The sequence below is a fragment of the Erpetoichthys calabaricus genome, chromosome 6 (assembly GCF_900747795.2).
Source record: "Erpetoichthys calabaricus chromosome 6, fErpCal1.3, whole genome shotgun sequence".
NCBI classification, from domain to species: domain Eukaryota; kingdom Metazoa; phylum Chordata; class Cladistia; order Polypteriformes; family Polypteridae; genus Erpetoichthys; species Erpetoichthys calabaricus.
Genome location: NC_041399.2, coordinates 112,531,059 through 112,558,063, shown reverse-complemented (window position 1 = coordinate 112,558,063; position 27,005 = coordinate 112,531,059). Strand labels below are relative to the sequence as shown.

At 37.0% G+C, this 27,005-nt stretch overlaps 1 protein-coding gene across 2 annotated transcripts in view; it reads right to left on the bottom strand.

Moving 5' to 3' along the window:
- Positions 1–27,005, bottom strand: part of slc12a7b (solute carrier family 12 member 7b) — a 233,137-nt gene that overhangs the window by 118,355 nt on the left and 87,777 nt on the right. The window contains exon 1 of one of the 2 annotated variants that reach the window (XM_051928817.1): positions 5,348–5,568. The exons of the other annotated variant lie outside the window; for it this stretch is intronic. Coding sequence (XP_051784777.1) covers positions 5,348–5,471 — 124 coding nt within the window. The 5' untranslated portion in view covers positions 5,472–5,568. Of the gene's footprint in view, positions 1–5,347; positions 5,569–27,005 lie in introns of those variants that run through there. 2 annotated transcript variants of the gene reach the window in all.

Sequence of the window (27,005 nt, the reverse complement as noted above, 5' to 3'; positions counted from 1 at the left end):
CATTTGGCAATGGTCAGTGTCACTACTGGTAGCATGAGCCGATACCTGGACACCACAGAGGTTGCACAGGTAGTACAACTTCTCCAGGATGGCACATCAATAAGTGCCATTGCTAGAAGGTTTGCAGTGCTTCCCAACACAGTCTCAAGGGCATAGAGGAGATTCCAAGAGATAGGCAGTTACTCAAGGAGAGATGGACAGGGCCATAGAAGGTCCTTCACCCATCAGCAAGACCAGTATCTGCTCCTTTGGGCAAGGAGGAACAGGCACTGCCAGAGCCCTACAAAATGACCTCCAGCAGGCCACTGGTGTGAATGTCTCTGACCAATCATTCATAAACAGACTTCATGAGGGTGACCTGAGGGCCCGCCGTCCTCTAGTGGGCCCTGTGCTCACTGCCCGGCACTGTGGAGCTCGATTGGCATTTACCATAGAATACCAGAATTGGCAGGTCCAACACGGGCACCCCGTGCTTTTCACAGATGAGAGCAGGTTCACCCTGAGCACATGTGACAGACGTGAAAGGGTCTGGAGAAGCCATGGAGAACATTTTGCTGCCTGTAACATCGTTCAGCATGATCGGTTTGGTGGTGGGTCAGTGAAAGTCTGGGGAGGCATATCCATGGACGCTATCAGGCATGCATACAAACATGTGGGGGCCATATAAACTACTGAGTACGATTTTGAGTTGCTGCAACGAAATTTCATCAAAATGGACTTGCCAGCCCCATCATTTATTCACTTTGATTTTTGGGGGTGTCTTTGAATTCAGCCCTCTGTAGGTTGATAATTTTCATTTCCATCAAACAATGAGGCATCCTTTCATTCCTAACACATTACCTAGTCCATATCGGTATAGATATCCAGCATTATTTTTTTCCCATTGAGATCTGATGTGTTTTCCAAAGTGTTCCTTTAATTTTTTGAGCAGTTTATAATAACTTTGCTAACATATACTTTGATTCTTTAAGGAAACTGATGGTGAAATTGAAGAACATTTTTGTTTATTCAATAGAGAGCCATGGGAAAATTGCAACTGACAACATGTTCAATTGTAAAAGCATAGACACTGTACTTTTTTAGTCTCTCCCTTTTTTTTGGGGGGGGGGGGGGGATTCAGAGGTTTAACGTTTTAGTTGACAAGAAAAGAAAGTTAGGTAATACAGAATAATAATCACATCTGAACTTCTCTAGTTATAGCATGCATACATTTGATATTTAGATTTGCATGTTATTTATTTTTAATTTGAAGTGGTTACAAATATATTTTTAATTTTAATTGCTTTCTTCAGTTGTCTGTGCCTGCTGTGTCTTTCTGCCATGCATTGTTCTACTCTATTGGTGTTGTATGTTCCAATACCAATGGAACTGACAAAAAATGCTCTTATCATACTTTAAGTAATAGTTACAACAAATTAAACAGTGAAGCTACATAAGATGACTCAAATGAAGTAAACTGTTACAACTGAACACTACTAGTCAAAAGCAAAAACAGGTTAAAAGTCCTTTATAATTTGGACTATACCTTTGTGTGGACAAGACCACCCACATTTGAATACTGAAGGAAAGTGATCTGGGATGGCAGCACTGGCTACAAGAAATTCTGTTACATAACATGTTCACTATCATCAAGCTAGACATAGCTGAAACTATTTTTTCATTATTGTGCCATCGGATTTCTTTACACAGGTAAGTTTGCAGTCATATAATATGTTGTACAGGCCAAACTGGCTCTGGTGCATTTTTTTGTTTGAATTAGAAGTATCCAACAGTGTTGTGATAAAAAATGTAATATGGAGAAAGAAATGACACAAGTAGTGAAGAAGCACATGGCTCTCAATATGAAACATGTATGCATATATTTTTTTACATGGAAAATAGCTAGGAGATCTGCAAGTGAGAGTGTGCGTTCTAGCTCACAGAGTAAATTTATATACACATTTTACCACCAAGCAGTATGCCTTATTTTGTTCTCGCTTAATATACAGAGGATGAAGCAAAATTAGACAGTATGTTAGCAAAATAAGAAAAGTTATTCAACTTCATTGCTCAATGACCATGGGTGCCCCTTCTAATATTCCTTTGTAAAGACCATAAAAGAATAACAATCAAATATAGAGTACTGCTTTAAGTTACATTTCCTTTACAACTCAAAAAGCTTAAAGTTTAGACTATGAACAGAAAGAATTAACCAACCCATTACACAGATTTATTTAATTAGACCAGTGCTTAGGGATGGCACGGTGGCGCAGTGGTAGCACTGTTGCCTCACAGTTAGGAGACCCAGGTTTGCTTGTTTGCATGTTCTCCCCGTGTCTGCGTGGGTTTCCTCCGGGTGCTCCGGTTTCCTCCCACAGTCCAAAGACATGCAGGTTAGGTGCATTGGCGATCCTAAATTGTCCCTAGTGTGTGCTTGGTGTGTGGGTGTGTGCCCTGCGGTGGGCTGGCACCCTGCCGGGGTTTGTTTCCCGCCTTGCGCCCTGTGTTCGCTGGGATTGGCTCCAGCAGACCCCCATGACCCTGTAGTTAGGATATAGCAGGTTGGATAATAGATGGACCAGTGCTTTTATGCCAGTTTGAAGATGCTCACTTACACAAACAAGTTATCATTACTTTAAAAGAAGAATTTACTTTAAGACAAAATAAAAGGAAAGTAAATTAATTTTATATTCCTTTGAAGCATAATGGAATATGCCGTATTTAGTATAAATCAGCTGCGATAACATTTACACTACAAACCAAACTAAAAGATTCTTAGGACAATATGTACCAAGGGAAAATAATAATGTGCATCCATTTACCCACTAAAAAAAAAGGTTGGGATAGGTGGGTGTTAAAAAATGTGTTATTATTCTGTGAGTTTACAAATATGCTCTGTAAAAAAGAAAAACGCTTTCTATTTACTTCCAAAAGATCTAACAAATGAATATTAAACTAAATTAGGAATGCTTTCCCTAGACTTCAATAAAACAGAAATTTTATTGTGAGGTTTACACACCATTTTGAGCTATCATGCCATTTACATTATAATAAAATTGATGAGAACCTATTTATGGGTGAAAAAGAGGTACGTCACACACAATCTTCTCTTGCTTTAACATTGTGTCATCTTTTTGATTTCTGGCACATTTAAAATGTTGTTTGAACCTTGTTTCATTGTTCATCTATTCATCAATACTTGAACTTGGCAGCATTAGAAAATGACTACATTATCCTGGAGGCATTGCTAATTTATTGTTGGGTATACACATGCACATAACCACACCAGGCAAATTTAATGTTGCCAGTTAACCTAAGATGCTTGCGTTTGGGATGTGACAGGAAATTGGAGTACTCAAAGAAAAACCCCACACAGATACCCACAACAGGAATAGTGACTGGTGTGAGTTTTGAGTACAGTAGTGAGGCAGCTGAGCTAAACACTGTACCACCATACCTGTTGCACTGTACTGTTGTTAATTATTTTGTGATAGTGACATATTGCTCACTATGAAAGATAATACTAATGAACTTAATCATTATTATTAATAACAGTCTGATAAAAGGTGAAGGGGTGTAAGAACCTATTCAGGGCAAAAGACACAAGAAAGAAGTCAACTTCTTCGGCTATTAGGGCTCACAGAGTATATAGAGCAACTGTCTAGGTACCTAGAAGGTTTGATAAAGCTATAAGATATTACTGGACAGTCAAATATACAAATTATTAGTATTATTGGTTAATCAGCTGCCATACCACATGCGCTTCATAACAGGTCATCCACCTGTAGATAAGCATGTTTGGGCCTGGGCAGTACTTGGATGGGAGACTATCTAGGAAAAGCTTGTGTTGCTGTCGGAAGAGGCGTTGGTGAAACACTTACCCTGTGCTCTATACAATGCCCCAGTGCAGTGACGAGGATACTGTGCTTTAAATATTGTGCCACTGTTTGGATGGGACATAAAACTGAGGTCCTGACTCTCTGTGGTCATTAGAGATCCCTGGGCATCTTTCGAAAAGGCTAGGATTTATCCCAGTGTCCTAGCTATATTGCCCTCCATGGCCTAGTTATTCTGGCCCCCTAAACATCCCCTGTCTCTAATTGGCTACCTCTCTCTCTCTCTCTCTCTCTCTCGACACTTCACCACCTAATGGCTAATGGGTGCTGAATGTACTGGGGCAATAATGACTGCTGTTGCATTATCCAGGTGGGTGCTGCACATTGGTGGTAGTTGAAGTGGTTCCTCTCTGTCTAAGCGCTTTAAGTAGTGAGAAAAACGCTATATAAATAATGATTTACATTTATATATATATATATAAATATAATTATTATTAGTTATCATTCTACCAACTATTTACTTTCAAAGATTATAAAATTGAAAACCAACACCACACAACATCTTTCCCTTATAATCTTTTCATTTTTAAAAAGGTAATTGATCATTTTCTGGACAGTTAAAAAGTTAAATTAAACTGTGCAATGGGCATATAATTAAATATATTTCTCAAAGAATGCAAAACCACAGAATAAAAAATTACTTCATAAGTGTAAATACCCTGATAAATTACTTATGGATGTTAATGTATATTAGTTATGTATGTTACAATATATTCTTAGACTAAATAAAAAAAAAAAAAAAAGCAAAACAAGACATGCATGACAACCTCAAGTACATATAGTGCAGTATATGTTTGCTTATGTCACACAATAGCTAATTTACATCTATTTATGATGTATTTATTGTTTTAAGATCTCCAGTACTTCCAAACAGTTACACAATAGCTCAAATCTGAGCACTCACGGATAAAATAGAACTTCAACAGCTGCTGTAAAGTCACTTCATAAATGGCTCTACATAAGTTAATTTTATAAGATTACCTACTGAATAGTGGAGCACTTCCTATATTCAGCTGCCTCAACTGGTCTTATTTTATTTTTTAAAATGTTGCAACAAATATTTTATAAAGCAAATAGCTCTATGCAAGTCTAATAAAGTTCATAACAAACTGTATGTGCTCAAATTACCTAAAAATCAATCAAGTCTGAATAGGTTCTGAACTAGAGCCTAGCTCTGTTTTACATGAATCAACAGCAGCACCTCTAGTTACATTTAGAATAAAACAGAAGACAGTTCTCCTCTGTGCACATTCTTATGGCTAATTATTACACATGAACAGTCAGATGAATAGTACTGAGGAAAAGATATCTGATTGCATTGTGCACAAAACAAATTCACCCACAATGCCGCTGAAAAAGCTGGTCCAAAGTTTATAAGTGAGTAAGACAGATATTGAAAACAAAACTTGTTACTGCTTGCCTGTAGAATTAGAGACAGCATAAAAAAACAGAAAATACACATTTAAACTCACTTGGAAAGGCCTCAGCAGAGAAATCAAGTCTATCCTGAGCCTGGTCAATAAGAAGGCCCTTGCCATCCTCATTACAAGACCTTGCCTCATCTTCTACAGGAACAACTGTGAAGTTAGTGGGCATTTTTCAGCATGTGCTCCGAGTCTCTCTCTCTGAGCAAGTTTATCTAACACTGTGAGAAGTTCCTGGTTTCGCCTTTATTGCATAGATACTATATCTCATGTGACTCATTAAATAGAAAGTAGTATGCTGGGTCTCCACCCCTTAGGGTGAGCTCTCTGGATGATGTCAGCAGGAAAGCAGAGAAGCATGCCGTTTTAACATTTGCCCTCATTTTAAATGAATGAGCATACCAGGATGTTTTAGGACTGTTCTTGTGGCACAAAGTAATAAATGCAGGTCACAGGCTGACAGCAATGAATGTTATAAAGGTGGCACTGTTGTTTCACTTGAAGTTAGGAAAGACTTTTTATGCAGTCAAAAAAGGAATTCGATTAGCTCCATAAAGTTTTCATTCTACAAATGCTGCATAATTAGATTTAAAAAAGAGATACAGTAATTTGGGAATTGAATAGATGTAAAATAATGTAAATTTGTAGAGATGGATATTAAACAACAATTCTGACTTCTGAAGCCGATTGTGGTCTCTCCAAGACTCATTTAAAATTTTTCTTTTTTGTTAGGCTGAGCTGACTTGTAATATCTGATCCTGAATATTCTTGCAATATTAACTAACTGTAATACACATAATCAATGTCCCAATGATGTGAAATCGTTAATTCAAAATGTTATTGTTTCAAAAAGATTTTCAATATTTTAGGAAAAAATTTCTGCTGTCTCACTGTTTTGTGCAACAATGACTAAACACTCACTATATTATTTTATTTTTTACCATGTGAGTACTTTTATTAGTTAATAACATTAAAAAAAATTAATTAATGTTATTCAATATTATTATAATGTTAAGAATATAGGAGGAGTAACTGGAGAAAAAAGCTTTCTGTCAATATATTGTTCCAATCCTAAATTACTTTGTAATGTAATTTACAAGAAACAAGATAATTGTTCAATAATTAGATTAAGTGGGACTGATATGGTAATATGAATTTTCAAGGTATTTATTTTTTTAATTTGAAGCATTTGATTAAATACAGTGTGAAAAAGTATGTATGTACATCCAGTTCTATAAGGATTTAAGTATGCACTGATTGTTACTGAATTTTGAAATGATACAGTAGCCAAACACTTTAGAACACTATGGACTCAGCAATATACCACGTACTATATGTAAAAGTTTTCCTAAAAATGTATCATGATCAATTAATCCATCTATGTCTCTGATTTTTAAAACATGAAGCACCAAAACAGTACATCTGGCAATACACATCAGATACTGTAAATTTAGAAATAATGTTTAACCCCATGACAAACCTATTTGATTAAACTAGTAACTTCAACTACAGGTTACTGTATAATTGCAATATCACCGTACACATACCACTTGGCAGTGCCTGGGCCAAAAAAAGTTACAGTTACTCTGCCAGTGTGAAAAACTGAACAAAGCATGCTTGATATATTCATTAACATCAAGATTTTTAGAGTGGTATGTGTCATTTATAACAAAAAATGATTAATCGTTTGTGCAAAGCAGGTACAAACATAAAATGAAACCACTTAATATAGCACATTGCCTTGATAAATTTAACCATTTTTTAGACTACCTTTTCTTGACAGTTTTAAACACAGAATTTCTCCCCTCAAATTTCTATATACATTTTCTTTTTCTTAATCCTTCCACACATTAATATATATTGCAACCTGATACTTTATAGCACCATGGTTCAAATCAACTCTAAAGTGAGATATGTTAGTATTAATCATCTCAGGTTTAATGATAGTTAAGACAGAGCCTTGACAGATCGCTCTGTTTTTTTTGTATAGGTTTTAATTACAGTCTGAATTCAATTTTACAAATCAAGGCTTCAGACTTGTATTTGAATTTTTATTTTGATTTTCTTCCAATGGCAACTAAAGTTTAAACAAACAACAATCTGTCAATCATGCTAGTCAGGCAGGACAAAAAAGTCTAGACACCCAAAACATACTACAAATGCCCAATGGATTTTTTAACAATATGTCAGGTGCACAACTAGATTTTTAAAGCTGTCATTGTGTTTACAAATGTGAAATTTGAAAGTTTACCTTTTTTTTTTGTAATTCAGTACATATTCTCATAAACTCCAAATATTACTATGAAATTGAAACTACTGACAGAAATGCTAACCAATAAATGCAGATGATTGTTCACTGACAACATTTTAGGCTGCAAAACAGGGCTGGAAATGTCTCCTTTTACTGTAGTGAAACAATTCTCATATAAAAAGGGCTGTCCAATTATAATGAATTTAACAAGGAATAAACAAAGTTGTTAGAATTATGTTCTATACTATAGCGGTTTAGCAGGTACTTAATCTGCAAACAAGCAACAGGTATCAATAATTCACATTATGTAGATTTGTTTATTTTAAACAACAGGAAACATCTAAGTAAAAATTAGACAATTTACTCTAAATAAAACTTGAGCAGAAGCAGTTTAAAGTGGGAAACGTAAAATGCTTCCTGAATACAAAATCAAAATGAGACATTTTGAAAACTGGGAGTAGTTTTCTATACTGTTAAGAATCTTATTAACATACCTCTGACTTGTTTACCCTCCTCAGTTATTTTTGTAAATTTGTGGGATTTTCATTAAAAACTTCAGCAACAGAACACAATCAAGGTTTTTCCATCGGCATTCAGTGGTTGGCTTCTGCTATTATAAATGCATCTGTGGTTATCAACACTTTTGCAAGTACAAACATCTATATGAAACCTGTTGTACTAGGGTGTTGTACAGTGTTAGCCATTATGAATGTAGTGAGAAGTCAAGCAAAATGACACCTTTTAGTGGCTCTGAGGCTTAACCTGCAATTGCTGAGTGCTTTGAGTAGTGAGAAAAGCAGTATATAAATGAAAAAAATTATTATTAATTAAAATATTATTAATATGCAAGTTTTTGAGGCAAGTCAGGCCCCTTCTTCTGGTAAGATACATCTTGCCTGTTATTAGATTAAATACTTCAGTGACTTTTAAAAAAAATCCATCCTTCCATTTATTCATTTTGTAATACGAACTATCAGTGTTATTATGGCAACATGCGACCTTGCATTAATTGTACTGCTCACCACTAAAAAAAGTCTAAAAAATTGGAAAACCGATAATCTGTAAACAAGAACAATATACAAGAAAAGTTTTAAAAATTATTGTCCCAAACTTTGCAATAAATATCCATCTCTCTAAATTCTGAATCTGCTCCTTTCCCTACAAGGTTGTGGGGAATCAGCACCTACCACACTAGCTTTGAGAACAACGCAATAAGAAACTCAGTTAGCAAGTCTGTTCACATTATGCAATTTTAATATGTTATTTAAAATAAAGCAAAATCAAATTTTAACACAACTCAAATTATGACTGACTGGGGCCCTTAAATTATTTTTAACATATTAGAAATGAAGACTGAATTAAATCGGGAAAGGAATTAGTAAAAGTGATGCTCAGAAGAACTTTTTAGTAATTTTATTTTAAAAGAACAATAAAGTGCAGAAGCATTGAAGGAACTGACAAAACTAATCTGCTTCCAAGACTTCTTTTGTCTAAATTCGCTCAAGTTGTGTTGATTTTGTTAGCTCCACAGTATGTAAAATATCTTCAAGTACTGCAGAATTAAATGTAAATATGCCTGCAATCTAACATTTGCATTTTATCATTACAGTCAGTTACGTTCATTCTTTTAGAACAATTTTACTTGCTTTTGATTATTCCCAACAAACACTGGTTCAAAGACTAATTTAGAAATAAATAACTTTAACAGATAAGAATACAATTACTTCAGAGAAAAGGATAAGACAAAAAAACAATCTATTTGTAAAAGCAGTTTTAGAAGGAAATTAGTAGGGTAGAAGTGTTTGGTTCTGCCTTGACCTTTTACTGTGCATGTTTTTAAATGAAAACTTACTGGCAATGAAAAAACCAAGAAGGGAATCATCATCATCATTATCATCAATGCAGGGTAACCCACTTTTTTAAAAAGTACATTTTCTAGGATATTTCAATACATTCAATAGTACATTCAAATGTACTCTTAAAAATATATAGATTTTCCTAATCTCACTTGTACATTATGTAGTTTCTCTCATTAGCACATAGAAATATTACATGAAAACCATCAATTAAGCATGATGAAGAAGTATTATTTGAATAATGTAACAGTCAAACAGACAGTTAAGTAACTACGAGTACTTCCTTACTTCAGTTCCTTGAAGTAACTTACTACCTATGAAAAAATAAGTCAGGACAATTCAGTTTCATTCAGCAGAAATTTCTAAACATTTTATGGTTAATAATATGTTCATTTCCTTTCCCATGTCTCAGAAACTAAAAAAACTGCTTTTCCCCTTTTACAGTGAATGTATGAATATAGCGTTAACTTTGAATAACTCTTGTCAAAGTCAATTAATTGTTATTTTTTCAGCCATGGTTCTTTTGCATAAAATTGATTTTCTGAGGAATGATTACATCTTGCCTGAAGAAGGGGCCTGAGTTGCCTCGAAAGCTTGCATATTGTAATCTTTTTAGTTAACCAATAAAAGGTGTCATTTTGCTTGGCTTTTCTCTACATTCATAATGGCTAACACGGTACAACACCCTAGTACTGAGGAGTGTGAAATATTGAGAATTTTCGGCTTTTCTTCCACCTCATTCACTTCTTTCTGCATTTTTCAACACAAGACCTTCAGTTTACTTACTCCTTTTGACGTTATCAATTTTGCATTAAATTCTTCTATTTTATGGAAACTTTTTGTTTCCACCTTCTTCATTTTCTTTCCCTTGTGCTGCAAGTAGTGCATCCTTGCAACCATCACTTGCTGAAAACAAGCATCTTTTTTCCACCAAAACATCCTGGATGCCACATTAGTGAAACGGTAGCACTAACCACTGTGCTGCTGTGCTGTGCTCACTACAATTTGATGTAGGCAACACAATACAATGTTGGAAGTTAAAGATTTCACCCTTTTAAAAATGAATATGGGCATAAAGTTGCAATACAACGTACAAGTAAAATGTGTACACTTGGCATTCCAGTGTATGGCAATGATGCATACAGTAGTTGTCTGTGACTTGTACCACATTTTACAGCCATGCATAAAAGACAGGAAATATATTGCTTGTGCGACAATTAATCTTCAAAAAATCTTTATGCACTGTTATGCACAGCTTTCTGTGATACTGCATGAGGATAGTTTGGCAGATGTATAATAAAACTTGAAGTAAGTACCAGGAAAATGTCTTCTCCATCAAAAAGAAAAACATATAATATATAAGTTCAGCTCATTTCAGTTCTTTAGTGGGCTGGATTGTAGGACTTGTTTTGATAACCTTTGCTGAGACAGTATTCAGTCAATGTACATTTTCTTAGGTTTGTCTTTATATACTGAATTTTTTCCATCATGTTCAGAAAGATGTTTTGAAGGGCAATATTGAAGTCTGGTTAGGCTTGCTTGTTTTTTTGTTCAATGGGAAACAGAGATTATGGATCAAATAATAAAGGACAACCAAACTGTCAAAGAAGAGGAAGAAAATGGAATCATGAATGAACTGCATTAGCAAAGTGAAAACATCATCAATAACAAAAGCGTGTTTCAGGTAGCAGCAGCAAACCAGGATTTAAACAGATGAGCACCAATGGTCCAACTTTCCAATGAACTGCTGGATGTACCATTAATCTGTAACGCAGGTAATTCCAGGTGTAATAAATTATAGAAAGATGACTACCAATTCTTAACAATAAAACACTTATGAGCCTTCCGGCAAGATTTAATTTGACTACCATAGTACTGTACCAAGACAAAACAATGTATGTTGATTGGAGAGTAAAAACAGAATCATAAAATGAGATCTAAAAGGAGGACAATGTGGGCTAAACAGTGGAATATTTAAGGAAAGTAAACAAGTTAATAAGTGACATATGCAAGACCAAAGACAGCAGTGCCATATCGTGTGGACAAAATCTTCCAAAACAGAAGAAAAAAAAAAAGGACAGTTTTTAACTTTCATCAAAGTTATAAAGTTCACACTGTTGTGTCCTGCCAACAATAAGGCATTTTGGGAAATATCATAATTACACTTATGTACATTATTAAAGATGTGTAAACTAGATGGGTTGGACTCTGGACATTTACGTCAATAAAAACACCAAGAGTGATGTTGATGCCTATTTTTCTTATTATCATACTTTATCTACTGAATCACCTCAATGTTGCTACCTATGTCTTCCTCTGTTTAGTCTGTGTATACATAACTGTAGATATTCATACAAGGGAATGCATACTGTATGTTAAATTTTGCAATCCTCTTTCATTGAAAGTTTATTACAAGCCATTGACCTTTTATTAATGAGCTTGTTCAATGGATTAACATTCCTTTTCAGATAAATATTTCTAAGACCAAGGATATGGCTTGGATTTTAGATATCCCCAATCCCTACAACAACAATAAAAAGGGCAGGCTGTGGACGGTGGATCTTTACAAACACAGGGGAACAAATCATTGATAACAGGTTGACCTTTGATCCCAATATTTGTCAAGAAGGGGCCAAAAGTACTATTCTTTGAAAGGAAACACACTTGTTTTAAAGTAAGCAAAAGTATAATGACACTTTTTAATTGTCTTTTAACAATTCTATTGAGACATTGCTCTTATATGTTAGTATGGAAAACCTAGCATTATGCACAAAAACTACAAAAACACTGTCAACATGACTAGTAAAATTAAGCTATACATGTACTAAAAACAAGTTAGAAATAGGGCTAACTCAACTGCACCAGACAATTGTTAAGAGCAATAGATTTAGGAACTCCCTTATGCACCAGGCTATAAGCATTTTGAATTACATTAGCTGTAGCTATTCTTCTGTATTCTGAGTTATTACACTTCACTATTCCTATTTGTAGATATCTTGTGTGTGTGTGTGTGTGTGTGTACTGTTTATAATGATGCTTTTCACATGATGCCTCTTAATTTTTCTTCATATCTCTGTAACAATTTGTTGATGAAAACAAAAATTACCTCTAAGATAATAAAGTGTACCTGCTTATCTAAACCTTGCTCTCTTTCCTTCTTCCTGACCCATCCCAATGCTGCCTCCTGAAACAAAAGTCTCACTTTCCCAATGAGGCTAAGATCAAACATTTCACAATCCTGATCCTCTGACATGCCAAGCAACTCAGCACACCTGAAACACGGTTATGCATCTATTAAACCCTATCCCCTAAAATGACAATGATTAAAAGGTTATTGTAGAACAAACAATAATAAACTAAACTACAAAATGTAAAAGAAAAAAAAGGAAAAAAATTAAATTAATAAAAAGCAATAAGAAATTGTAATACCAAAAATACTAATAATGTTATAACCTAACAATATTAAAAGAGAAAAAATATCAATAGAGAGGCAGAAATGCAGTAAATAACCAAATTATTTAACGTAATTAAATAAAACATAGAACAAATAATAAAAGGGAATGCAGCAGTTATAGAGACATCTATAATCCATAAAACACATGGGCTAGTATTTAAGTTAAACTAAAATATAGTAGAATAAGCTATACTTCTTAGCATTTGTGTTAAGGTATTGCTTGGAAAGCTAAAATTGCTTAAAAAGCACTTCATTAATAAACCTTCCATTTGTAGTTTTTTTATACTCTATACTTAAAATTAGGTTACACAAACCTAATCATGTATTATGATGATTCAGATCGGTAAGTTCCAAAGCATTATACCAGGGGTCTCCAACACGTCGCTCGCGAGCTACTGGTAGCTCGCCAAAGGGTTAATGAATCCTACATAAATTTGAAAACTTGATTAGTCAAATTAAGGGTTGGGCGATCTTTCCAAAAAATCATATCACGATCCTTTTAACACAAAATCTTGATCCACAATCTGAATTGCAATCTATCTTTTCAATCTGGCATACACTTAAGAGAATATCCGGACTCAAACTCATCAAGACCTAAGTACTGTAACACTTTATTTTAAATATCAAGTTGAATTCCAATTGTTCTCTCGTTCGCTAGCTGAGCGGAGTTAATGAACACGCCCCGAAGCTGGAGAGTGAGTGAGGAAGGCCCCTCCCCTCGGCCCGCTGCGTGTTTCTTGGATTCGCAAAAATTAATCAGTACCACAAGCAAACTATGATACATAGCAAAATGAGAGAAGTCGCAAAATCAACCAGAATGTTCAATTATAGAACAAAAAAACACGACCTAAATCCATTAAGTAGTTCTCTCGTGAAAAGCAGACAGACAGACATTGGATTTTATATATTATATGTTAGTAAACCTTCAAAATAATGTGCAGTTAAAGTCTCAACAGCATTCTCAGCATTTCTGGAGTTTAGTTGAGCCAGATAACTATAAGAATCTTCACCAAGCAGCTCTGAAAACGTCTGCTTTTCTTGGGTCTCTGTGAATCTGCCTTTTCTGACATGAAAGTCATGAAATCAAAGTTCAGTACAAGACTGACAGATGAACATTTAAATGACTCCATAAGAGTGAACCTAAATGGCTACACTCCACCATACACCTCTCTTGTTGACTCCATGTAGTGCCAGTCATCTCACTAACTAAAAAACACATCACACATGCAACTGGAAATGTGAATACTCTTGTGAAGTGAAACAGTGACATGTAACAAAATGACAAATGAATAAGTAATACTGGTGTATTTGTAATTACATCGTATTGTTTTGACAGCCTGGGGTGGGTTGGCACCCTGCCCGGGATTCGGTTCCTGCCTTGTGCCCTGTGTTTGGCTGGGATTGGCTCCAGCAAGACCCCCGTGACCCTGTGTTTGGATTCAGCGGGTTGGAAAATGGATGGATGGATGTTTTGACAGCATTCATGTTTTAATTCAATAGTGTGAGATACACTAAAAAATGCATACAGACATACAAAATGCACTTGCATGTGAACTAAATATTTTCTGTGATGTTTTAATGCAAAATGTGGGTTGTGGACACCAACATTTTGTAAATGTTCAGGCAAAACAGCTTATTCAGTTTGTTTGGGTTGAAATAAGCTATGAGAATAAACGTTAGAAAACATGAGTAGCTCTCGGCCATTTTCATTTTGTAAAAGTAGCTCTCAGGGGAAAAAAGGTTGGAGACCCCTACATTATACAAATGAACAGAACGCAAGTAGATTATTAAAATAAGTTGTTAAAACTACTAGACACCTCAGTACCACTTACCAGTATGACGCAAATATAAAGCATTGTAAATATATTAGTCATTATACATTACTAACACAAAAATGAAGTAAAAAAAGTGCTAGGTTTTAGCAGTGTTATTTCTTACAAACCCTTTGTGTTGGTTTAATAGCAAAACACTACTACAGCAAGTTAACTTGCATTTGTGATTTAAACATAGAGATTTCTCCTATGTGGTGTCTAGGAAATTACAGCTTTATAGGGTTAATATTTTCACATTTCCATAGTACAGTGAAAGAATTAAATATGTGCACCTAGCCATCATGAAGCACTCTCAATTTGCCTGGAAAAAACAGGCCATATCTTCTCCCTTTCACAAGTAATATTTGTTTACTCTGATTATATGCACTCCTCTTTTTAGCAGTTTCCACAGAAAACTCTGGAAAAATATAAATCTGATTGCTTTTGAACGCATTCTTTCCCTTCCCTCCGGAGTGGAATAACCCATTTTCTTAAAGTATACATCTAACAGTACAATGCTTTTCTAAAAGAAGAACTGGAGAAGAAACACAGGCCACTAATTAAACAATACAATCAGCTTGGGAGAGAGAGAGAGAGAGAGAGAGAGAGAGAGAGAGAGAGAGAGAGAGAGAGAGAGAGAGAGAGAGATAGATTAGATCTTTATTGTCATTGTCACTTTTACAAAGGAACAACGAAATTGAAGGTGCAATCGACTCAGTGTGAGGAATAAGAGTTAAAAAGACAAGAAGAGAGAAAATAATAACAAACCGAATAGTAATAAATATACAAATTGCACTTGTTGACTTAAGGTCTATATTGCACATTGGTAGAATAATATGGAGCAGCTTTATTCTGAGTTCAGGGCCATGATTGCTTTCGGATAAAAGCTGTTTTTAAGGCGGTTTGTCCTCTTGCCCGATGGCAAAAGCTGGAAGAGGCAATGACCGGGATGTGATGAATCCTGTGAAATGTCAATTGCTTTTTTGCGGCATCAGGACGTGTAGATTTGTTCCAGAGTGGGGAGGGGTACAACCAATTGTTCTCTCCGCTGTCCTGATGACCCTGTGGAGCGCTTTCTTTTCTGAGGAAGTGTAGCTGCCGTACCACACACACAGTCCGTACGTGAGCACACTCTCGATGGAACAGTGATAAAAAGCAAGGAGCAGATTTTTTGGGAGATGGTTCTTTCTGAGAATTCTCAGAAAATACAGTCTCTGCTGCGCCTTCTTTAGCAGCTCCTTGGTGTTAGCGCTCCAGGTCAGGTCATCCTCCAGCTCCATACCCAGAAACCTGAACACCGGGGCCCTCTCCACACAGGCCCCGCCAATGATGAGTGGCTGGATGTCAGTTTTGTTTTTCCTAAAGTCAATAACAAGCTCCTTTGTTTTTTTGGTGTTGAGGAGCAGGTTATTGACTGTGCACCACTCTGACAGTCGCTCCACCTCGTCCCTGTATGCCAGCTCACTCTCCTTGCCTGAGATGAGTCCGACCACCGTCGTGTCATCCGCGAACTTTATAATCTTGTTGCTATGGTGAGTGGGGACACAGTCATATGTGTAGAGAAGCGGGCTGAGCACACAACCCTGCGGCGTCCCGGTGTTGAGGCTGAGAGCAGTGGATGTGTGGAGACCCAGCCTGACCCTCTGGGCGCGACCAGACAGGAAGTCCAGTATCCAACTGCAGGTGAGTGATGGAAGTCCCAGATCTGCCAGTTTGGACACCAGTCGTTGTGGGAGGATGGTGTTAAACGCCGAGCTGAAGTCTACAAAGAGCAGTCTGGCGTAACTCCCCTGCTGCTCCAGGTGGGTCAGGGCAGCATGAAGGGCTGTGGCCACAGCATCCTCCGTGGATCTCTTTGCTTTGTAATATACTTTGCTCTGTAATGACTTGCTGAATTTTGAATTTAGCAGAAAATTAGCAGGAATATAACATTGCATGTAGGCCCTCCAGCCAGCAGGGAATAAACTGGGGGTTGGTGGCAGAAACACTCAAGTTGGTTTGTCATGTGGTGGGTGAAGCAATGCGCCGTATCAGCATATGTTCCTAACCGCTCCTCTCTGTAGTGGCTGATGGGACATTCAGAGTTCATATTTATCCATAGGACTGACAATCTATATGTCAGTAACTTTAGAAATACCTAATAGATATTAGTGAGAAATAAACCGTTCAGGTGTAGATCGCTATTCTTGAGGACAGAGGTTCTAAGATTTCCATGCAATAAGTTAAATTTCTGTTGGATTGTGTGGAGTTTTGTTTTGGAGGGTTATCACATAGACAGAAGTGCATTAAGAAAAATACATGATCTCGGAAGGTGAAACAATATGCATCCTCACCATTGAAGTATAGTTACCTCCCCCCCCAACGCCATCTGCTAAGGAAAGATTACACATCCATCCATCCATTATCCAACCCGCTATATCCTAACTACAGGGTCACGGGGGTCTGCTGGAGCCAATCCCAGCCAACACAGGACGCAAGGCAGGAAACAAACCCCGGGCAGGGCACCAGCCCACCATAGGGTGCGCGCACACACACACACACACACACACACACACACACACACACACACCCCAAGCACACACTAGGGACAATTTAGAATCGCCAATGCACCTAACCTGCATGTCTTTGGACTGTAGGACGAAACTGGAGTATCGGAGGAAACCCAAGCAGGACACGGGTCAGATCTATTTGAAAACACTTTTGTGCATGTCAGTAAGAAAAGGTGGAAAAAAAGAATGCTAGCCCTTTGCCACTCACTGGAAACTCTGTGGACTGGTGGAAAGAAGATCTGTTTTGAGTTCCCATCTTTCAGCCAAGTTAGCCAAGCACTACTTGTGTACTAGAAACAAGCATCTCTGAAGGCAGTGTTTTCTCACTTCTGGTGGCCTTGTAAACATCTAAAGAATAAGCGTCATTTCAGAGGATGTTGACCAGCTCTTGTTTTAACAAAAGAAGCTCAATAATTCCAAGTATTACATCTACATACTATACAGTTTAAGTTTATAATGTAAGTGCTTTTGCACATTTCAGATTCATAGTTGTATACTGTTACAACAAATACTTTATTTTTAAAATGTTCTATTTAAAGTTAATTTAGATTTTTAAATCATTTTGGTCACTTTGTTTAAAGAATGCCAACCGTGAGTGTTGGAGAAGAACCGGAATCCCTTGAGATGCAGTTCCAACAGCTCCTAGCAAGACAAAAGCATCTCAAGAAACAGAAAGTTCACCTTTTAAAAACTTCATTGGCATAAAGGATCAAATCAGCTACTTCAGCTCCACACTGTGCCGCTTATACTCCAGGCCAAATCAGCTTTCACGTGGGTCTTGCTTAAGACAACAAGGATGGAGTCTAGGACCCAAGCCCTGGTTGCCTCCACTTTCTAAAGCAGTCATCACCACACACAACCGCTTCAGTCTCTCCCCCCCCCCCCCCCCCCCCCCCCCCCCCCCCCCCCCCACTATGTGTTTACAATACCAGATACTCAAATATTCATGTGATATTAAGAAAAGTATAAAATTTGATACCAGCCCAATACAGTACATAATGCAACTCAATAAAAATGTATTTAATTAAATTGTAATTCTGTATGCATTAAAATATTTACAATGATGTAACAAAAATTTAAATTTTAGTCATTAAATGCAGATACTTCAAGTAGTACATTTTTTTTGAAAACGGTAAGAATAGAGTTCAGTAAACAATAAACGTTTATGTCTGGTCAACATTTTTTTTACATTGATGAAAACAAATGCTGTTACTGAGGTAGTACAATGAAATGTTACAAATGTTATTAAACGTTAATTGAATAAATATAGCAATCTTTTGTAAACAGCATACATAAAAATATTGACCCAAACAAAAAACATACAAGTAAAAAGAACATCAATGTGATCTTTTGTAAACAATTGCTCAGAAAAAAAGCACACACACAAACAGACCACAAACACACTTGAAGGTTTTGCATAAATACAAAGAGTGCAAATTCCATTTTTGTGTGAATAAACAACAATGTCTTTGTAACTTTCAGAATTTATGAAAGAAAGACTAACATGTCAATGTGCTCTTCAATGAGGCATGTTGGGCTGCAAATGAACCCTGATGTCCTAAATACATGCTCTGAAGTGCAGCTGGAAGTATATGATAACATGGAGAAGTAGCACAACCATTTGCAATTGAGGACTGAAAAGTGATAGTGCCTTATATTATATAGTAAATATAATATAATATAAAATTTAAAACCACACAACACAAAATAAAAGAAACTAACACATTACAGTTGCACACTTCATGGCAAGGGTATAAAGTTGAGGGAGCGATTTTGCCATAATGCTAAAGAGCATTGCTCCTGAATAAACACCACAGTATAAAAAAACTGGCCCAGAGGCAAAAATAATTGGAGAACCTGGTCTTGATGTGTTAAACGTTTAACTGACTACAAAAATGTTTTAACCTGTAGAAAAAAAAAATAAGCTTCACACCCATACTTCAAATGCAATAGTTTATAAGTTTATATTTATTAATGTTTAAAATTTAGAAATAAGATACCTCTTGAAATCTTTGTATCGACTTGTGTGTCAATCCTTGAAATGTTTGACTAAATTAGCTGTGTTAGCCCCTTTAGCTGGTATTGTGTGGGAACAAATCTTACAAACAGACTTGCATATACCTTGCAGTTTTCAGTTCCCATTTGCTGCAAAGCCAAAGTATTTCCAGATGCCATTCTGGGTGCCCTCTATGTCAACTAAGCATGCTGATGAAGGCTCCGACTGTGCTAAAATTGCCATCTTATTAATTCCAATGAGCAGGTGGAAATGGGGCTGCAGCTCCAGATACACCAAATGATAGCCTATGTGGCTTAATTGTCAAAAGCCAGAATGAACTGGAAGTGCATTCATAATGTAGGCTGTAGAATCGATGATATGAAAAATGTGTATTGAAGTAATTCTAAAATGATAAAATCAACCTTAATACCAGTTTTGGTACTTTCACGTCTTTTAAGTATCTTAATGTATTTATTCAAGGAGTCTCTTGTCTTGACCATTTATAAACCTCTAAAATATAACAAGTCTTTTATGAAGGAACTCTCAGACTTAGTATCTATAATTAATCAAATGACAGGTCATGAATTAAAGGCGACTTTAACTTTCAAGTGGATAACCAGTGTGACCTTAAAGCAAGAGAATTTATTAACTTACTGCACTCTATTGAGCTTAGACACTATGTTAGCCAGCCTAGACGAGGGAACACATGCTGGATTTAGCAGGTTCAAAAGGAAAAAAAGTTGACACAAGGCAGGGCATGGATATTGGCATATTTGAATATTTCTGCATTTTATTTGATATAGAATTACTGGTAACTAGACCTAAAGAGCAGCATATTAATAGAAGATGTTACTTTGATGTCATCACAGATGGCGCAGTGGTAGTGCTGCTGCTTTGCAGTAAGGAGACTGTGGAAGATTGTGGGTTCGCTTCCCGGTTCCTCCCTGTGTGGATAGCGCTTTGAGCACTGAGAAAAGTGCTATACAGTGGTGTGAAAAACTATTTGCCCCCTTCCTGATTTCTTATTCTTTTGCATGTTTGTCACACAAAATGTTTCTGATCATCAAACACATTTAACCATTAGTCAAATATAACACAAGTAAACACAAAATGCAGTTTGTAAATGGTGGTTTTTATTATTTAGGGAGAAAAAAAATCCAAACCTACATGGCCCTGTGTGAAAAAGTAATTGCCCCCTGAACCTAATAACTGGTTGGGCCACCCTTAGCAGTAATAACTGCAATCAAGCGTTTGCGATAACTTGCAATGAGTCTTTTACAGCGCTCTGGAGGAATTTTGGCCCACTCATCTTTGCAAAAATTGTTGTAATTCAGCTTTATTTGAGGGTTTTCTAGCATGAACCGCCTTTTTAAGGTCATGCCATAGCATCTCAATTGGATTCAGGTCAGGACTTTGACTAGGCCACTCCAAAGTCTTCATTTTGTTTTTCTTCAGCCATTCAGAGGTGGATTTGCTGGTGTGTTTTGGGTCATTGTCCTGTTGCAGCACCCAAGATCGCTTCAGCTTGAGTTGACGAACAGATGGCCGGACATTCTCCTTCAGGATTTTTTGGTAGACAGTAGAATTCATGGTTCCATCTATCACAGCAAGCCTTCCAGGTCCTGAAGCAGCAAAACAACCCCAGACCATCACACTACCACCACCATATTTTACTGTTGGTATGGTGTTCTTTTTCTGAAATGCTGTGTTCCTTTTACGCCAGATGTAACGGGACATTTGTCTTCCAAAAAGTTCAACTTTTGTCTCATCAGTCCACAAGGTATTTTCCCAAAAGTCTTGGCAATCATTGAGATGTTTCTTAGCAAAATTGAGACGGGCCCTAATGTTCTTTTTGCTTAACAGTGGTTTGCGTCTTGGACATCTGCCATGCAGGCCGTTTTTGCCCAGTCTCTTTCTTATGGTGGAGTCGTGAACACTGACCTTAATTGAGGCAAGTGAGGTCTGCAGTTCTTTAGACGTTGTCCTGGGGTCTTTTGTGACCTCTCGGATGAGTCATCTCTGCGCTCTTGGGGTAATTTTGGTCGGCCAGCCACTCCTGGGAAGGTTCACCACTGTTCCATGTTTTTGCCATTTGTGGATAATGGCTCTCACTGTGGTTCGCTGGAGTCCCAAAGCTTTAGAAATGGCTTTATAACCTTTACCAGACTGATAGATCTCAATTACTTCTGTTCTCATTTGTTCCTGAATTTCTTTGGATCTTGGCATGATGTCTAGCTTTTGAGGTGCTTTTGGTCTACTTCTCTGTGTCAGGCAGCTCCTATTTAAGTGATTTCTTGATTGAAACAGGTGTGGCAGTAATCAGGCCTGGGGGTGGCTACGGAAATTGAACTCAGGTGTGATACACCACAGTTAGGTTATTTTTTAACAAGGGGGCAATTACTTTTTCACACAGGGCCATGTAGGTTTGGATATTTTTTCTCCCTAAATAATAAAAACCATCATTTAAAAACTGCATTTTGTGTTTACTTGTGTTATATTTGACTAATGGTTAAATGTGTTTGATGATCAGAAACATTTTGTGTGACAAACATGCAAAAGAATAAGAAATCAGGAAGGGGGCAAATAGTTTTTCACACCACTGTATAAATGTAATGAATTATTATTATTATGTCACAGCTGCCTCTAGATATATTAATAGCAGCAGCGAGCAGGAGCACAGAGCAGCAGCGTCTCACACACGCACACAGCTTTATACAAAGGGGAGGGGGAGCCTAAAACTAATCAAATCCTCAGGTAAGTCCAACTGGAGTAAAGCTGACATTCAATGAGAAAAAGTAACCAACAGTGAGAAGTTAATGGCCCAGCGGGTAGTGGAAGCTTAAAGCTGACAGTCTTTAAGCCGACTAGTCATTCAGCTGAATGTGGAAAGCACCAAAGCTACTGCAGAAAGGGAGAAAGATGAATTTGGCGCTAAACAAACTCCATCTGTTCACTGCCTGTTTAGGGCACGTTTATATGTTGTATGTCCTGCAGCATGTACAATGTTTTCTGGCCGACAATACAGACAGCTTCACCTGCCGTAAGTGCTTAGCTAATGTAGGGAAAATATGCGAAACTGAGGACCAAGTTAGGAACCTGATAGCTATCAGGCAAACCGAAAATTGGATCGACTTGGTTTGTTTAGACAATTCAGTTATTTCTGATTCAGCTTCAGTCTCTTCAGGTCCCACTGTAGTCAAAGCGTGGCCAAAATTAGCAGCACCAATTCAGCCACAGGGTCAGTGGGTATCAGTGAGATGGGGGTTTAAGAAGTCAAAATTGAATCCCTCAGCACCCAGGTCAGTACTTTGGACCCAGGACAGAATCTAAGCACTCTGCAGTGCACCTGTGGGTCATGAGAACAATAAAGTGCTCATAATTGGCAATTCCTTAGTGCAGAATGTTAGAACTCCAAACTATGTTAAACAAGCAGTTAATGTTAAATGCCTCACAGGGGCGAAGATTTCTGACACAGAAGCCCAATTGGATTGTGTTGCTGACAATGAAGTATTTAGCTTATTGTGCATGTCGGCACTAACAATATTTATTTACAGTAATCTAAGGTATTAGAGGGGAACTTCCTCTCTCTATGCACCAAAGCTAAAAGAAAATGTCAGAATTTAATTGTATCTGGAGCCTTACCAAGATTATATAGAGGGGATGTGATTTATACCAGATTGCGTTCCCTTCACTGCTGGCTAGAAACCTGGTGTGTAAATAAAAGCATAACCTTTGTGAACAATTGGGATGATTTTTGGGAAAGACCTGGATTTTTCAAGAGTCTTCATCCTAACTAGAAGGAATCTTTTGTATTACAGTGGAACCTTGGATTGCGAGCATAATTCATTCCGGAAACGTGCTTGTAATCCAAAGCACGAATTTCCCCATAAGAAATTACGGAAACTCAGATGATTCGTTCTGCAACCCAAAACTATTCATATAAAAATGATTAATACAAAATATAAAGTAAAAATACATAAAACAAATTAACCTGCACTTTACCTTTGAAACAGATCATGGCTGGTGTGAGTGAGTTTCTAAACTCTTTTGGGATTCCACCCAACGGGATGACATGTGGAAGAGCGTCCCAAAGAAACCGCAGGCTCCCAGCGATGTAACAGTTCGCTGTAAAAGCGAATCTGAAAAGATCGCGGACATGCTATAAGCGCTGCTGTTGATGGGTTATACAAGGAAAATTATAAATGCAGGGTACAGTACTACTTGGCCACTAACCTGGCCCACGACCTTGCCTGACTGCTGTGTCTGTGTATAGGAGAGTGGCAGATCCCGCTACAATAAATAACCGTGCTGTTCCTGTTTCAAGCTGAATAAAGCTGGTGTTGCTAAAGTACTGAGACTCACCTTCATGTTTTGGGGTGCAAGACAGAGACTCACACGTTACAACACACCCGTGGTCACAATGCTATAGTAAACAGTATACGCTTGTACCGATATTGACTATATGAGTGAGGCACGCTGACTGAGCCTGAGAATGGGAGACGATTACCCACAATCCCGCAGCGAGAGAGAGAACAACCATCAGCTCAGTTGTGATCACATGATGCTTGGCAGACAAAGTGTATACGTACTACTCGTATTACAAGACCTCGTTCGTTTATCAAGTCAAAATTTATTAAAAATTTTAGCTCGTCTTGCAAAACACTCGCAAACCAAGTTACTCACAATCCAAGGTTCCACTGTATCTCAAAATATGACAGCAAAACTCCCTGGCTGACTGATTAGCGCACCACCCAGGCCACAGTCAAAATCACAGGCTGTTTATCCCACCTGTTACTATCCTGAACCTGTTACCCATAATCCCTGTTGTGGGGCATCCTATAAATTTAGTCATGATGCAAACCTTAAATTAATTGATAACCAAAAAATAAAGTGTATAATTAGACCAAGAGATAAAAGAAGACCCTCAACCAGGGGCACCTGTAATAGTAACTTAGTTCAAATTAAAACAAAAAATATATCAGCAGTTCAGAAAGAACTATGAAGTTTTCACTGCTGCTTATTAAACATTCACTCTCTTGGAAGTAAAGCTGTTTTGGTAAAACATATTAAAATTAAGTACAAAATCTGATGTGTCTTCTAACTGAAACCTGGCTTAGTAAATCTGACACTGTTCCCCTAGTAGAGGTGTCACCAGATGGTTACACATTCCTTCATAAATCTAAACATGCTGGTCGAGGAGGATGCCTTGGAATAACTCATTATGACAAAACGCAAATCGCGTCTAAAAATGTAGGCAACGTCACATCCTCTGCAGCATTCATCTTAAATATTAAAATAGATTTCAACACAATTATATTGCTAATCTACACCCCATCATGGAAATACTCATTGTTAATGACTGAATTTAACAACATTTTATCTGATTTGGCTATAAATTATGATCACGTAGAGTTGATGGGGAATTTTAATGTACACACTGACGTGGAAATTGACACTTTTAGCTTTATTTACTTATTTGTTAAATACAGTAGGATATTGTCAGATTGTCAAACGTCCAACTCATTATCATAACCACATATTAGATTTAATTATAACTTCCAGTTAGTTGAAATTCAAAATTTTAATATTACTCCATTAATTGAAGTTATTTCTGATCACTACTTAATTTTGTTTGATTTGGTTCTGCTCTTACCAATACACTCACAGATTAAAACAAAAAAGGTGCGATATCTACATTATAATTCTACTTCAAAATTTATAAATACTTTGAGTAAGTCAAGTGTAATTGTGGAAAACCATTTAGATCAGTTGACATCAAATGTAAACATGCAAAACAATCTAGAGCAGTTAACATCAAATTATAATACGACCTTTGGACGCAGTTGTTCCCCCTAAAACAAAAATGATCAAAGCACACAGAAACTCACCCTGGTTCAATGAGAGCACTCAAGGTCTTAAATTAGAGTGTCAACAACTGGAGCGCAAATGGAGAACAACAAAGCTGCAAGCCTTTCAAATTACATGGACAGAGTGTGTTAAAAACTATACAAAAAAGTTATCTTTAAAGCTTGCTGAGACTACTATTCTAAAATAATAGATAAAAATAATAATAATCCTTGTGTAATGTTTAGAACAGTGGCTAAATTAACAAATGGGAATTCAGATCTACAGTGCAAAGTACCAAAAGATAGTAGTAGTACAGACTTTATGAACTTCTTTAATGAAAAAATTAAAAATCCCAGATCTCAGCATCACAGTGCAAGCCGCACACTAGCTTGGAGATCCTGTCACACTTTGCATTCGACAATATAGAAATTTTAATCCTGTAACAGAACAGGAAGTCTTAACTTTCATTTCTAAAATGAAACCTACTACTTGTTTCCTAGAGTCGGTGCTAGCAAAACTAGAAAAAAGTGCAATGGATGCTCTTTCAGCCGCTATTCTTAGAATTATCAATAGTTCATTATTGCATGGCACAGTACCTGATGCACTAAAAGTGTCAGTCTTCAAACCATTACTTAAAAAGTCAGACTTAGACCTACACATTAATATTTATAGACCGATATCAAATTTACCCTTTCTCTGTAAAATACTTAAAAAAGTAGTCGCCAATCAGCTTCAGTCACACCTTATGCATCACAAATTATTTGAGAAATTCCAGTCTGGCTTCCGCACTGGTCATATCATAGTACAGAAATGGAACTAACACGCATTGTAAACAACATTCTGATATCCTCTAATGAAGGAAATTCAACTATAATTATGTTAAGACTTAAGAGCAGCGTTCGACACCACTGACCATTCTATTTTACTACACAGTCTGGAAAATGACATTGGAGTTACATGGAAAATGACATTGGGATTACAGGCAATGTCCTCGTCTGGTTTAGTTCTTATTATTAAAACGATTCCAAGTGCTTGCAGTACTTCATCGTTATACACAAAAGTGAGATATGGTTTGCCGCAAGGCTCAGTCTTGGGACCTTTACTGTGTTCACTTTACATGCTTCCACTGGGATCTATCATTAGAAAATATGTTAATTTTCACTCATACGCAGATGACACCTAGTTACTATATACCTTTCTTGCAGACCAAATGAAGTCTCTCTGATGTTGTCTTTAATTAGTTGTGTTAGTGAATTAAAGGAATGAACCTAGCCACAGGGGATGCACAAACCAGTGTGTTACTTCGTGTCGGTCCCAAGCCCTAAAATTTTGCCAGATCAATATGCGGACAACTAGTGCTGGGCGGTATACCGGTTCATACCGAAAACCGTTTTTTATTTTTTTTATGATATGGATTTTTTCTTATACTGCAACACCGGTTTAAATTGCCTAAACGACGTTCGGAAAGTGGCGCAGCAGGAAACTGTTCAAGTGGGGACCTTTTTCACTGCTACACCACCAAACAGGTAGCGGTGGCGTAGGTATTGCGCGGTGAAAATGGACAGAGAACATTCCGAAACTGAAGCCGACGATAAAGTTGAACATGATGAACAGAAGAACTTTTGCCGAAAAAAAGGAGTCACGTCCGTCGCCTGGAGATACTTTAGTTTTAAAAGGTCAGATGTGTAAATACTGTTTCTATACTACTGGATAATACTGCAAGCCAAGTTGTACTTGTTTTATTTGTTTTCAATACAGTGTAATGTACTTGGGTACTGTGTAATAGTGTGACGACATGTTGACTTTATTCTCAACATTTCCACTTTAATCTTGACGCTTATGATGAGAATAAAGTCGACATGTTGACTTTATTCTCGACATTTCTACTTTATTCTCGCTGTTTATGTCAAGATTAAAGTCGACATGTTGACTTTATTCTCGT